Here is a 15,490-nt window from a genome sequence, read left to right as displayed (position 1 = left end):
TTATTAATACTACTATTACTAATTGAACAACAATATCTATAACTCTATTTAATCTAAACATAAGATAAATCAATGAACTGGATTTGCATTTCCATTAACAATGGTCTGGCTTGAAGTGGTGCAAGCAGGAGATGAAGTTGCTGGCATACTTTGTTCTAACTTGCTATTTGTATTGAGATTTTATTTATTTGGTAGTGTGTGCAGCAAGGTGCAGTTTAGTGCTATCAAATTGTTATGGTACTGTAAATATGAGTGGCTCATGAAGTGAAGTGGCTCATCCTGAGCTTTCTGAGTCAGTACAAAAAAATGCAACTAATCGCAAACAATTCGGTAGATGATTATAGTCAAGTCGATTTATCGCTGCACCCCTCAGCATCAGGGTATATTCCTCATTCTTCATTACAGCTCACATGATAAAGCCTGAGGGTTAGGAAAATAGGTCACGTTTAAAAGCTAAAACGGGACATGGTTGCGTAACTGTTACTGCACAATTGTACAGTGACAATTATAGACCCTGTTTTACATTTATTCACACCCATGTGTTCATTGCTGGTAAGAAAGTGGGGGGGGGGAAAAGTGCTTCCATCTTTGGCCAAGAGCATGATCCAATGGGGACTGATGAGGACACTTCCTGTCCAAGTGGGCTGCTGTGTGACATTGAGGGGACGATGTCGGCATTGTGTCTGACCTATCGACAGGCTGCACAAAGCCCAGTGTGCCGCTGCCCCCTCTCTCCCCGACCCACTTCCTCCCTGCTGTCTGCACACAGCCACTTCCAGGTATTGTGCCCCAACACAAATCGGCCCAGTGAAAGGACAAAAGCATCATAATAGCCATTATATAGCTTTTATTTTGAAAAACAGAAAAAAATAATAAGGAGCGCCTTTGATTTTTTTTTTGAGGAAGAATGGATTTTCTGACAAGTATTTTTTTATCGCCAGTCTTTAACGGGACGCCTTGCCAACCGGCCTGCAGAGCAGCAAGAATGTTTGCCATCTGTTCCTCTTTCTGTCCTCCTTTCAATCCCCCTGCTGGAGTCTCTCCTCAGGCTGAAAATATTACTCCGGCTCTGTTTAGAGGCGTTCTGAAGCGGATCAGAGGGGACTGTGTGATGCCTGGCCTGTGAACTTGCATTCATAAAGACACAGTCATTTCATAAAATGGCAGTAATGTTGACCAGTAGAGTTCAAAATGGGAATGAAGCAAAAGGCCCCTCTGATACTCGTCCAGAACACATCTATGGCAAATGGCAGGGATTCATGTGAGAACTCAAGGATTTAATGCAAACCACCTTTGGGTGGAAATGAAATAAAGTGAAGTGATTGTCACATGTGATACACAGCAGCACAGCACACTGTGCACAGAGTGAAATTTGTCCTCTGCATTTATCCCATCACCCTGAGTGAGCAGTGGGCAGCCATGACCGGCGCCCGGGGAGCAGTGTGTGGGGACGGTGCTTTGCTCAGTGGCACCTCAGTGGTACCTTGGCGGGTCGGGATTCGAACCGGCAACCTTCAGATTACGGGGCCGCTTCCTTAACGGGGCAGTGGTGGCCTAGCGGGGGGCAGCTTGTTGCAGCAAAAAAAAAAAGAGGATAGGAGGGCACGGTTTAAAAAAGGAAAAGGAAAAGTGTGACAACGCCAACACTACAGCAAATATTTAAGCAGCAGATCCGACAACTCCATCCAAGCTTTGTATGGCCGATCCCCAAGCTCTTCAGCACGCGTGCCCACTCTCCCTGCGGCGGGGCGGCCTCCTGTGCAGGCTGGCCTGTGACGGCTCGCTCCCTCAGCTGAGCAGCTGGGCGCTTGTCATCATCCATGTGGCTCTAAAACGGCGCCATACAAGAGGACCCCACTGCAAGGGAGCGTAGCTGCAGGGGCGCAGCTGAGACTAGGGCCAGGCAACATGTATATGTTAAAAAAATGCATGTCATTTGCAGCAGCAATTAATCAGTATGTTTACATGACAAAAATCGATTGAACCTTGTATAAAACAGAATGGCATAACCACAAATATTGCAGCAGCTATGAGAAATTAATCAAAAAATGTAAGTCACAACTTTCGCATTGCCAGTGCAGCTGCCGTGTCAGATGGTTTAATAAATTTGACGTTGTATTTTTGCAATTGCTGGCAAGACAACAACAATGTTCCTTGCATCTTCGACTGAGACAAACTCAAAATGATTTACAGGTTTTGAAAGTATTCCTCGTTTGGATCTGTATAACAACAACAACAACAGCAACAACAACAATAATGCATTCTGATCATTTAAGTAATTACTGTGGTTTTTTTTTTAAGTAAATAAAACTGAGCGCCACACTGAGCTTTGAAAGCAGTCTTGCTTTTTTCCCCATTGAATGCATATTTCATTACATTACATGCATTTGGTAGTAGTTTTCTATCCAAAGTGAGGAGCAAGACCCACGATTTAGAACCATGGAAGACCTATGAGAGAGCAAATTGTTATTCAAATCCATAGGATGTTGCACAAGGAGGTCAAGCAGGAGGTGTCCAGTGACTGCATATATGTGCAAATGAAGGTCTAGCAGTAGAGAAGCGAAGGTTGTATCAGAGGAGATGAGTCTCCACAGCGGTTGGTAGAATGGTTCTGCACCCTTGACCTGGCTAAGAAGGTTATGAAATCCATTGGTGGATGGATGTTTGATATGAGCATAAAAAGAGAAACAACATCACAGTTTGTTTAGCTACATATTAGGAAACATGTTGGAATAGTTCTCTTTTAAATAAGGGTTCTTATATAACCTGATGGACAGTGCAAAGAAGAATGATGGCTGTGACCTCACTGAGAAAAGAGTGTAGGTTTGGATGTCAAATACAGTTAAAGAGCTTATTTTTTGTATTTAATCCAAGAAGAATGGCATGAAATTGAGCATCATGATCACTTTACACATTCTCTTAATAACTTCTCATAAATATCAAATGAGCATTATGTGATATTTCATAAACAATATTATTGTGCACCTTAATATCTCATCCTTATTTGCCCTTTTGCACATGTGATATTATTCACATTTTTGAACTAGCCCAGGTTTCTGACTGCAAAGTTATTACAATCATCACAAATCACAAGCAAATTTCTCATTATTTCTCTTAGTAGTGTAATAACTTTATTTATTTTAGTAATGTTTGTAACCAGCTGTTTTATGGTTCTGGTTTGTTCAAATTTAGCTACTGTGATAAACTGGACATCAGCTTGTATCATGAACTACAGACAGAACTCAATTTAGTGACAAAGTCGAAATCCGTATCAGCGGAGACCTTCGCCACTGAAAGACCTGGGCCTGGTTCCTCCGGCCTGTTTATTTTCAGCCCCGGAATTTCCTGTCAGCATATCAGCGCTGCCCCTAATGTGCCCACCAAGTCAACTGCTGAGATGCACACGAGCGTGCAGCATGAGGCAGAAAAACAGGAAAGTGGTGACAAACGCATTCCTATATGCCACAAGCAGGTGGAGGCGATGGTGGTCTGTGTGAGGTTATTATTCTCCGTTACTTCTCTGCACCTAAAAAGCAGTTGTGCTGGATATTGCATTGAGTAACAGCACTCGGGTATGCAGTATATCTCAAGGCGGGTGCCGTTTTCTCTGACCGCGTTAATAAAACCGCCTTGCACGGATCACGGTGCTAAGGAAGCAGACATGTTACTGGAAAGGTGCGACTCCCCAAGCTCAAACCAATTCTCTTGACCTGCATTTTTCTTCCGGCCTCTACGATGGGACGTCATGGGTTTGTGACGTCTCAATTCAGATGAAGACTGTTTAAGAATTTCATGCCAAATGCTAAGTACTTCTCAAATGCTCAGTAGTATTGAAGCATACTAACACAGAAGTTTCAGTACATAAAAGTTCGGTAACCAGCCCAGCCTCCACCTTATGCTTTGTTGTTATGAAGGCTCAATGCTCTGTTTGTATTTATTAGTACTGGGATAAGACAGCAGTGATGTTAATAAAAATAAAGTCCCAATGGCTGGTGCCAGACACACAGTATTGCAATATTAAACCCATATAAATCACAGCTTTGAGGAGAAGGAGCTTGGTTTACTGATTGCAGCCGAGATGCCGTCGAGCCCTGGACCCACTGCACCTCAGTTGAACAGGATCAGGTCATTGTCAAATAACGATCAAGATGCATATTTCAAATCCTCAATCGTGTTATGTAATGTCTGGTTTAAGATCATATATATTAATACTTGCAGGACAGGCCCTTTTGCTCTGTGTGGTGGAGGCTGCATGGTAATGAAATGCTGAATTATTCATGCACTCATCTCAATACAATGGAAGACACCACACTGGACAGATTCCATGCCAGCAACGTGGTCGGATTATTTTTCCCACCCTGGATCAGTCGGGGGCCGAGCTGCAGAATCTCGCTGGCGTTACCGCGGGCCGGCCTGCATTTCAACTCCTGCCTCCTACACAACTCCACCTACTGAACTGAGCTGCTCTGTCCTGCTTCCAGAGATGAAGGAGGAGACAATGAGAATACACACACACACACACAAGTACCGTCCCCACACACTGCTCCCTGGGTACCAGTCATGGCTGCCCACTGCTCACTAAGGGTGATGGTTAAAAGCAGAGGACACATTTCGCTGTGTCACTGTGTGCTGTGCTGCAGTGTTTTACGATGGCAACCACTTCACACACAATGGTAGTAAGTGGGATTTGAACCTGGATCTTCTGGTTCATAGGTGAGTGTTTTACCCACTAGGCCACTACCACCCTATTTTCTTCAAAATAGCCGCCCTTTACTCTGATTACTGCTTTACACACTCTTGGCATTATCTCGATGAGCTTCAAGAGGTCGTCACCTGAAATGCTTTTCCAACAGTCTTGAAGGAGTTCCCAGAGGTGTTTAGCACTTGTTGGCCCCTTTGCCTTGACTCTGCGGTCCAGCTCACCCCAAAACATCTGGATTGGGTTCAGGTCCAGTGACTGTGGAGTCCAGGTCTCCACTTTTTGTTAAGTACATAACTCCACATGTGTTCATTCATAGTTTTGATGCCTTCAGGGAGAATCTACCATGTAAATGGTCATGAATGAGAAGGTGCGTCCAAACTTTTGGCCTGTACTGTATACACACACACACACACACACACACACTTAAGGAGAATGTGTGTGTGTGTGTGTGTGTGTGTATAAAGAGAGAGAGATAAAAATGTACAGGTGGAGAAGGTCTTGAATACATCTTGGAGATGTGTGGGGGTGAGAAAGAGACTGACTAGAAGGTGGTGCAGGAAAAGTCTGGGAGAGGCAGAGGGGAAGGCAACGCTACACGAAACAGAAAAACCCACTTACAGTAGTTGTCGACTGAACTAGGTCGCAGCTTTGTTAAGAATGCAAGAATAACTGTGACACACACAGAGAGACACAGTAAATGGCTTTGAGAAGACAAGACGTAAACTGTTTCCCACACCTTAAATAACCGTATTCACATGTAACGAAGCGCTTCAAGCAGCACATGACAAAATATGGTGCCTTCCACACCACGACTCGCATTCAGCAGACAAACAAGGCGGCATCAGGAGCCCCAGAAACTGTGGCCGGTCGATCTCAGCAATTTAAAATTCTCCCATATTCCACCTGATATTGCTTGGTCTTCACCAAAACTGCATCTCCCCATGAATAATAATGTGTGGGCAAGTGGTGGGAATGGAAGACGAAGACAACATTTAAAAAACACAGGTGTTACTAGGCAACCGAACCTGGTGTAACCATCAAATGGCAAGACGACAACGAGAAGGGAAAAAGGCCGATCGCAGCACATTCCGAAGGCAATCAAATCTGCAGTAAAAATATCAGATGATGGGAAATGACACACAAAGGGGACATATGAGAAACTGCACTGAAATGTAGGTATTCATTAATCTCTCTATTCATAAAGGCAAAACTAGTATCAAGTATCACATGTACCACCTAAATACAATATTTCCATCTTTGTAGTTGGGTTCACAGTTATTTTATAATTAAGAAATAATACAGGAAAGGGAGTGGTACATTGTAAGATATTGCCATTAGTGTACTGCAGTACTGAAAAATCTCAAGCTTGTGGCATCAAGTGTGGCTTTTGGGGGGAAAAAAATGTTCATCTAATAAAAATAATTGATTGGTGCAAATGTTGTTTAAACTAATCACCAATACAAACTACTTATTTCTAATTCTTATGAATTATTTTCAGTACCGCAACACAACACAGCACATCATATAATAAGAGAAAATGGAGTGACTAGCACACATTAGGCCATTATCCTATATTTAGCTAATTACCACTTTTCTGGATCTTAATTGCACGTGCCCCGAAGCAAGTCTTACTGCCCTGCTAAGAAACCTCATTAACATGGAGGTATCTGTACCTAATGACCACAATTAGCCTTATTTATAAATGTGATAAAATCCCTTTAAGACGCTTCTCCCAGAAAAACTCTGAGAGCGGGAATTCCCTCCCTCCCCCTCCCCTTCTATCCCTGTTGAATTTTCATTTAAACCATGACAACATCACAGTGATATTTGGTAGAATTGTCTTTTACTCAATGCCTAAATGTAACGCAACATAATAGCCCTTTAAAGTGTTAGCATTCTACTGAGCGATGAACCCTACTAACAATATTCCAGCCCGCCATTAAGCTTATGGCGACTACACACACTTCAGCATCACCTAACGGCCCGTGGGTTCAGGGTCGAGCAAAGTGTACGCGATACTGATCAAAAGCACGTTCCCATTGAAGTGTAGCTCCAAGCTCCCGCTGAACAGCCACAGGGCGGCCTGATGTCGGGTTATTTTGGGGACTGAAGATGGGCGGTGCAATATTTGGTGGTGCGGCTGACACGGAGTCAAGCCCACAACTAAATCTAAGAAACCTGAGCAGATGGAGGATGAGTCATGCTGGCCACAGACTTTTGTCAGTGTGAGACGTGCAGACGAATAAAAAGGCAATTTATTTCCCAAGCTTATATAATGGCCCAGCTTTTGGGGCGGAATTCTATGACAAACAATGATGAAATGTTCGTGAATCGTGCCTTACTCCATTTCATTATGAGTCACTGTTCACACAAAATAGCAATTCTGCTACAACAAAAGAAAACTGATAAAACTTATGACAAATAAAAGAAATAAATAAGCAAAAAAAAAAAAAAAAAAGGCAATCAGTTGAAGGCGCATGAGCTGATTAAGATATTAGCGGTTAGTGGCACAGTCGGGGTTGCTGAATCACTCTGAGAGGCCGTGGAAAGACCATGATCATACGGTGCTACAGAAAAGTCAAGGCCAGAGCCGAATAAGAGCTGAAATGACGTACATGTGCAGCATATACTCTTGCAAGTTACCCGTATAATGAACTAATTAAAATGAAATGTTTAAAACACATGACAAAAGCACAATGCCGGTCAAAAAAAAAAAAATTAATTCATCCATTGTTTTGGTTATTTATTACAGTGATTAATGCAATGAAGACCCTATCAGAGGAAAAGATGTCACTGTTTCAGAAAGATCAAATGATTGACCCGTATCATGCAAATAAAACCACAAAAGAGTCCAGTGCCATTGCTCACAACTTTGTTTAATATTTGAAAGTAATGCAATTAAACTACACAATTAGAACTTACAGTCAGTTGTCCTAATGGCCCTAATGGAAGACACTTGCTAGTCAGCTAAATATTATAAATATACTGAATGACCAAACTTTTTCATTTTCAGCAATTTTCTTTTTCCAGCAAAATTTCAAGATGATAACACAGTCCCGCCCATTGACAATTTATGGGACGGGCTGGAGAAAAAGTAAAATGTGCTTTCATGAATTAAGGGAACCACGAATCATAAAAGGTCACAATATTTCAATATTCCCCTGTTTTCGGCCCCTTCCAGTTCCTTTTCGGATCCTTCCCCCGTCAGCTCGTGGACGTGACAATTTCAGCGCAAGCAGGAGGCACAAATGCACCCTTTTATATGCACCCGTTTATTGCAGAACTCAAACAGTAAGCAAACACCTTCATTTTTAATGCATCTCACATAAACCCATGCACAAACTCAGGGTCAGAGCACTGGACAGAAGGCAGGAATTCATACATATGGGAACACAACAAACAGCATCTGGCTGATCACAGAAACACAAGACAAACCCAGGCAGAAACAAATGGGAAATGGGAACAAATCGTATCATTCGTATCATACATTTTGAATACACAACAGTATGCCCAAAGGTGTGCTTATATGGCAAAAATTCCAAATATGCGGCTATTGACACTTGTTTTTTTTTTCTTCAATTGATTGACCATTTTCATTAGGTAGCGATTTGCTCAATTCGTATTGATGGTACCAGTCATAATGCCTCATATAATCTTCACTATTCAGGGGTATAAAACATTGTTATATATTCATTGTTTGGATACAATGGACCCAAATAAAGCCCAACTCTAATAGTTATTCACTGGGAAGCCGTATCCTGCTAGCCTCAGCATTCGTAAGACGTGACTTTGGAATCAGCATGGCTAAATCTCAAGGACAGCCTGACAAGGACCGCCATGATGCTGTCCTTGGCAGTGACGTGACCGGGGAGAAGAGGAAACGAAAGAACCTCCATCCTTGGCTGGATGCTGGAGGGTGATACTAGCTGAGCACAGATCTTCAGGGTTTGCTTGAGCTTGGATGTTGGCTGTTGTGTGCTTGTGGCTGGATGAGGCTTCACCAATGTGACAGACTAGAGATGCGATGCGATGATTAGTCATGTTTAAGTGATGTGTCGTTTTATAAAATTATGTCAGTGCTCATTTGTAATTCCATTGCCATGGCTGTATTCTGAACTAATGAAGTGCAAGTTACGTTAATTAATGTTTTGTAATACAACTCCGTAATTTAATTGAAAGAGGTGGTGCAATAAAGACATGAACTGGACTGAAAAACACACTAAATTAAATATCACCAGATGTAAAGGTCTAGTCTTGAACCTCTGCACCATGGGATGATTGAACAAGTTTATAATATTTTGTATTTGACCAGTCCATATTATTTCAGATCATATTCTTGTATCCAGAACCAACAGTCTGAGTATGACTGACTAAACCCAGTCGTCATGAGTGTCTATATGTTAGTCTGTGTTGAAATGCAAAGCAAGCAGGTTAATGGACCTTGTCAGGGCCAGACGCTACTTATTTGTACATGATATTTTTAGCATAAAAGACCATTTTCATTTGAAATAATTTAAATTTGATTGATTTTAGTGCTGTCAGCCTTAAAGTTTGAACACTTGCAATAATTGCAAAAAAAAAAAGCAATCACACTTTCACATTCATATGCTTTAATATGAAGATGTAGACTGGGGGGGCATGGCAGAAATAATAATTGCCTACCAAAAAAAATAGTCAACCAACAAATTTCATCGTTTGTTGCACCCCTACACAAATATAAAAGGACCGAATTGGGAATCAAGAACAAAACCGGATAAGAACATAAACCAAGAGGTGCTGACAGCTCACAAACGTGGGTGGCGTGAGTTTATTTAGCAGTTCGGCTACATTTAGAAGATCATCTTCACACCTTGCCAGAGAACTCTGCAAATTCTCTTAGTGTTCATTCTCGCATCCTGGTCTGCCACCTGTCTTCATGGACATTGGAAGGTGGACTCTGTAGGAGTTCCGCTCACATTCTTGTTTCAGACTGGTTCCACATTTCTTCGACTTTCCCAGTCAGCCCAGTGCCAGACTGTCAGGTGCCCGTAACCATGCAGTGGTTCAGATGGCCCAGATCTCAGATCAGTTCTTTAGTCCAAATAATGCTGTGGGTCAAATGCAAGCGAGGACTGACCCATTTTCACTCCATCACCATTTTGGTGCTTGCAGCTAAATGGAAGGCAAGTGGAATAAGGGCAGTGTTTATGCTGAAATGTGGAAATGAATGCGCAGAGGCACCATGCATGCTTGTCACCTGCAGGATTTATATTTTGGAATTCATGGATTTGGAAACAAAAGCTGCTTTACAATGTGATTACGTGCTGAAAACAGGCAAAATTATAAAAAAAAAGATGCATCTTAATTTTCGAATTGCCACATAATTAAGGCATCACTTTCAAAGCTCAGGCATACCACGCAGAACCCATCAAGATAAACTCCCACGCCAACCATCCCCCCGGCCGCCATTACTTCCATCGCGCTCCTCCTGAGCCTGTAGAGGCAGGAAATCTATGTTCGCCTCGTCCATACAGCTTCTCGCCTGTGGCCAGCGGGATGTCATGAAAGGCCAGTGCGCCAACTCAGCTGTAACACATTCCACCCCAAGAGGATGCAGGCCGCAGAGTCTCCCAACATCTTCAAATGGCTGCTCTTCTGCCTTAATTGGAGCTGGGATTAGGGCGCTCTAATTGCTTTGCAGGAATCATTACGGCACAATCTGAAGTATTTCTTTTTGTAATGGATGATGAACGGGTGAGTACAGTGTGGAATGGGCTTGGGGAAGCACCAGTCGTACAGAACATTTACATCCATGACCTTTGAATAGTATTAATGGGTAAGAACTGCATTTGATTAATACAAGGCTTCAGGTTTCAACATCAGACTCTTTATTTCTTTATTCAGGTCGCCATGGAAATGGCATGAGACAATCAGACAGTTTGATGTTAAACCAAACCTATTTTGCAAATGACACTATATTGTATGGAAAAAAATGCAGACTATACAGAAAGGACGAGAGGTGAATATCTCAACAAGATCTGCACTCGGCATGGAAGCTCTGTAATGACTTCCTCGGTGCAGCCTAATCACAACGCAGTGCATGAAGCATTTCATCTCCCATATGCAGAGCAGCATGCCCCTCTGAGGAAATCCACGATGCAGAGAGAAGCCACCCGGCCAGGGGTCACATGTTCCCAGGCGCAACCAGGGACGGCTTGAGTTAGCGCAGTCTGCTGACACGGCGCACCTGCCAGACTCCCAGAAAAGGGAGGATCTCCGTTCATCAGCACCCTCCCAGCTAATTAAAAAAATGGGCCACTGCAGGAAGCATCACATTAAACCAGTTAAACTACAGTTCTTACGCAGTTCTCACATAGCGTAACTATCAGCGCCAACATTCTTCATGTTGGTAGCATGGAACCTTTCTCCTTTTGATACAGCATCCAGTGACGGCAATTTTTGTTGCAGTGATTATTTGAACATTTCCTTGTCTTCTCTAGCCTGTGTTTGAATATTAGCATACAGGACTACACCATGTTATCATTATTTTTGGATGCTAGCTGAGCATTTTTAAGCACCGTCCCCACACACTGCTCCCCGGGCGCCTGTCATGGCTGCCCACTGCTCACCAAGGGTGATGGTTAAAAGCAGAGGACACATTTCGTTGAGTCACCGTGTGCCGTGCCGCAGTGTTTCACAATGACAATCACTTCACTTTCACTTTAATTCAGCCTGCAAGATGTCTGCTCGTTCCTTGTCCTGTACTTGTGTTCTCATCAACTTCAGAAACAGTCAGGGACCAAATACAGTGACATTAAAAACTTTAGATCAAAGATGGTTTTATCAAAGATGGTGAACTTGGGTAATCAACCACCCTTGAGTGCCAGAATGCATTTCACACAAAGATTGAAAAGAAAGGGAAGAGCTGACACCTCCACATGACACCTCAGTCATGATGATACATATATGAAAAAAACTTGACATAATATTTAAATATGACATATTCATAGCGAGTCCCTGTTAAAGTTCATGTGTGTTTGTAGTTATGGTTGAAACAGTTTGAGGCTGATACAAAAACTAATAACGTAAACCTAGAACGTAAAGCTGCCAGATCTGAGCAGCTTAAATTCATTTGAAACATCTGACCAGTATTGCTGTTGATTCACTGTTGTGTTACACTTGTCTCATAAATGCATTGCTTTTCATTCAAAGTGTTTTTTTTTCTCGATAGGATTTATGATCTTTAGAAGACATTTCTCATACGTCCTGCAGATGTTCCTCTCCTTATAGGTCTACTGTCATTCAAAAGGAAGCTTGTCTTGCATTGAGCAGGATATAATTCATTTTTGGGTGTATTTAACAATGCTCAGTCTAGAATAGTGACCGCTTTCCCTCAGCATCAATGATGTTTCGGTAGAGAGTGGACAACCAGAGCAGCGTTAACCTTGAGAAGACCATCAAACAAGCAACCATAAATCTGTCAGCCGAACGCCCGGCGCAATGTGGCCCTTGTTAAAAAGAGACAAACAGCACGGTGCTGCAGATGCCATCAAAGGAAAATACAGCCCGGGCACAATACGTCACCATGACACGGGAGAAGCCTTTTAAAGCAAATGTGTTGGTTTGTCATGGTGTTCCTTCAAATGAAAGACGATTTATGGAATCCCCCATACCTTGGGAGGATGGGAGGAGGAGCAGCACGCAGCACGCACCTCTTCAAAGTGCTATCTGGTAGCAGCCATGGGCTATTAAATGGTCATCGCTCGGTGGGCCATACAACGCACCCTGTGACTCAGGGATCTGTGGGCTGAGGGGAAACACAGAGACGGGCTCTGGAGGAGCCTCTGCTGCGTGAACATGTTCATTTAACTGGGTCATTAATCAACCAACACACACACACACACACACACACACATCTGCCCACCGCTGCTGCGATCCCTCGCCCCCTCTGTTCACGCTCTCCCTCTCCTGCCTGTTTCACATCTCTGCCTCACACACACCCTCGGGGAGGGCGGGACTTCTCCTCGCGCCGCCACCCTTCCTGGGCGTGGCTACGGCTCCACCCCTGCTATTATGCAAACATCAGCTCAAAGAAACATGAATGGAGATTCAGACAGCTCCTCTATTCAAATAGCACGTCGATAAGCAGCGGACGCTCAGTACACTGGATTCTAATTAATGCCGCGACACTGGAAACGTGGACAACACGCAGTGTTACTACACACGCACTGCATGTACATGAATAACAAATTCTTCCGTAAAAAGCCTGGAAACATTTATCACTTAATTTTTAGGATGGAAATTACTGTAATTGCAATTTTTATTGATCACGATGTCAGTTCAGAGGAATTACATTGACTTCAGGCTAATCCTATGCTTCCTATTTAGCATATGCGCATGAAAACTCAGGAAACAGAATGTGGGACACCCCTTGGACAAGGTCAAATTCGGTTGACCCCAGTTCCCCTGAAGCTGAAGCGAGACGGGTCACTGTGACGCCGCCGTAACTGCAGCGTCAACTCAACCCCCCCCCTTGGCCTTTACTCGCCGACGCGGACACCTCCCTGTCGGGGAGGAACGTGCGGTTACACACTGTCGGCGTGATGCTGACAGAAAGCCTCTGGGGCTCCCGCCAAAGGTCTCAGGGCTCCACAGAACGTGCAGTACGGCGGCATAGAAACGGCATAGCTACAGCTGTAACGCACATCCTGAACATGCGCGAATAAAACCGAGGAGGCCAGAGTTCGACCTCCCTCCAGAGGTCACCCTAGCTGACGAGGGCCTCCCCTCCTTTACTGCGCACACGTAAGGAATTTTATTTTTTTTTTAAACGTCGCCACCCCCTCCAAGCATAGATCCGAGATGGGAGTGCAGCACCTGGCGGTCCGGACCGAGGCCTCCTACATGAGGTGCCGCTCTCCTCCATAGGTAGAGAATAAACAGCAATCCAGGAACAGGGCGGGGGAGGGGACGTGCCATATACACACACATTCTCACACACACTAGGAATGTGAGAGGTCAAGAACAATAAATCTCAAATACTACGGAGGCTGAGACGTGCACATTTTTCTGCATATTGTTATTATTTTTATGAATACGTGGAGCAAATCCACAAAATGGCTTTGGTTTGATGATACGACTCATTTACATATGAAAATCCCGACGGAGATAATATGCAAATTGGCACTTTGTGACCAAGATCGGGCAGGGGATTGCACGGATACAGCCGAGGCGACCTTCGTTTTAATTTCTTCTTATTTATTTGTCCAGCGCTGAGGTTGACTGCGTGCCCGGAACATTGCGCCCTTTTTCCATTTCCCCCTCACGTCGCAGGGACCGCATCCGTCTGCTCCAGCCTCGCCAGCATCTCCGCTCCGTCCCCTTCACCGACGCCGCAGAACGCGTGAAAAACGCGTGCGTGGGAGGGGGAGGGCGCAGCGCCTGCAGGTTACATGGCCATGAGGGGGGTGGTGGTAGGGGATCCTCTAAGGACATTGCGCCTCCACGCTACCTCTGCAGTATTCCCGGGATCATTACGCAAATGGGATTAGGACTTTCGTTTCGCGGGCGCGTAACGAAGTCCGCATCCCGCCGTTCCCGTGACATTCCCGTTGTGCACGCAGCGACAAAACGCTCCCCGATCGCACGACACTCGAACCGCAAGGAACGTAAACCGCGGGCGCAACTCATTGGGATTTAGGAGGATTTCCCATTCAAACTTTCATTGCATTCCCAGACCCTTAAAAATCTCCGGCTCGCCCAGATTGATTAAAGAAATGTCACCCCGTCACGCTTACCTGCCTACTGTCTGGTTGGCAAGCTGTCGCATCCGATTGAATTGCTTCTTCATCTTGTATTTTCTCTGCGTTAACACCTACAGCGAAAAACACTCCGCATATCTGTGAAAATAAAGGCCCGTATTCCTGTTCCGCCCCGGTCCGATATCCCACCTTCATCGCAATTGCAAAGCCGGGCGGGGAAATCGAAAAGGCATATTTAGTGTTATTCTTCCATTTCAATGCATTTTAATCTGGGCGTGCAGCTACTCCCTGCGAGGAGATGCCGGGGCATTTCTCCGCGGTGGGCAAAGTGACAGCAGAACGAGCAGAAACCGCTGCGCGCCGGTGCATGCTGGGAAATGTAGTTTTACACACTGCCACTGGGAAAACGTGGGCGTGTGGGACTGAAGAAAACCTGTCATTAACTTGCCATTTAGGACAAATATTTTATTAGAATTATTTTGAGGTATTACCGTTGAGGTAAATAATTGTGTTTATATTTCAGCGCGAAAGATAATCCTGCTAAATAAGTCTATGGTCCACGAAATTGAGAGCGTATCGCATACAAAGTATTGATATCATAATAAAGTTTGTGGTCAGTTTTCATTCCTTATTGTCAATACTGATTTGATAATTGCCAACAATTGCTGTGTGTTATTTGCTCAGCGAGGACGACCACAGTAGCCTGATGGGTTTTAAATTTTATAAAATACTGCCACCACGTGGCTGCTCTTTCAAGCCACATCATGACCAATGTCGCATGTCGTGTCAAATCTGAAACTGCTGTTTGCATATTTGGAACTAAGTATTGTACATAATAACTTATCTGTAGAGGGTAAGGGAATGCCAGAGGAAGAAGAGGAAGACCACAACAAAGCATGAGCAAAAGAAGATGAATACTGATGGCAAACCACTCCATGCTGCACTTCTTTACTGTGATGGTTTATCCCGTGTGATGTGATCTGAAATTTGCGTAAGGTGTGATTTTAATAATGAATCTGTTTAAATAGCAGACACTAAACGATACTGG

At 43.9% G+C, this 15,490-nt stretch overlaps 1 protein-coding gene across 12 annotated transcripts in view; it reads right to left on the bottom strand.

Annotated features, from left to right (window-relative positions):
• Positions 1–14,791, bottom strand: part of arhgap44a (Rho GTPase activating protein 44a) — a 35,780-nt gene extending 20,989 nt beyond the window's left edge. For all 12 annotated transcript variants that reach the window (XR_003750328.1, XR_003750329.1, XM_028986669.1 and 9 more), the window contains exon 1: positions 14,479–14,791. Coding sequence is in view for 10 of the 12 variants with exons in the window: in XM_028986669.1 (XP_028842502.1) it covers positions 14,479–14,531 (53 nt within the window). In the remaining 2 variants the exon portion in view is untranslated. The remainder of the gene's footprint in view (positions 1–14,478) is intronic.
• Between the last annotated feature and the right edge of the window lie 699 nt (positions 14,792–15,490).

Source organism: Denticeps clupeoides, chromosome 7, assembly GCF_900700375.1.
Source record: "Denticeps clupeoides chromosome 7, fDenClu1.1, whole genome shotgun sequence".
In the NCBI taxonomy this organism is placed as follows: Eukaryota; Metazoa; Chordata; class Actinopteri; order Clupeiformes; family Denticipitidae; genus Denticeps; species Denticeps clupeoides.
The sequence above is the reverse complement of the archived record's forward strand: the minus strand, read 5'-3'. Positions and strand labels throughout refer to the sequence as shown.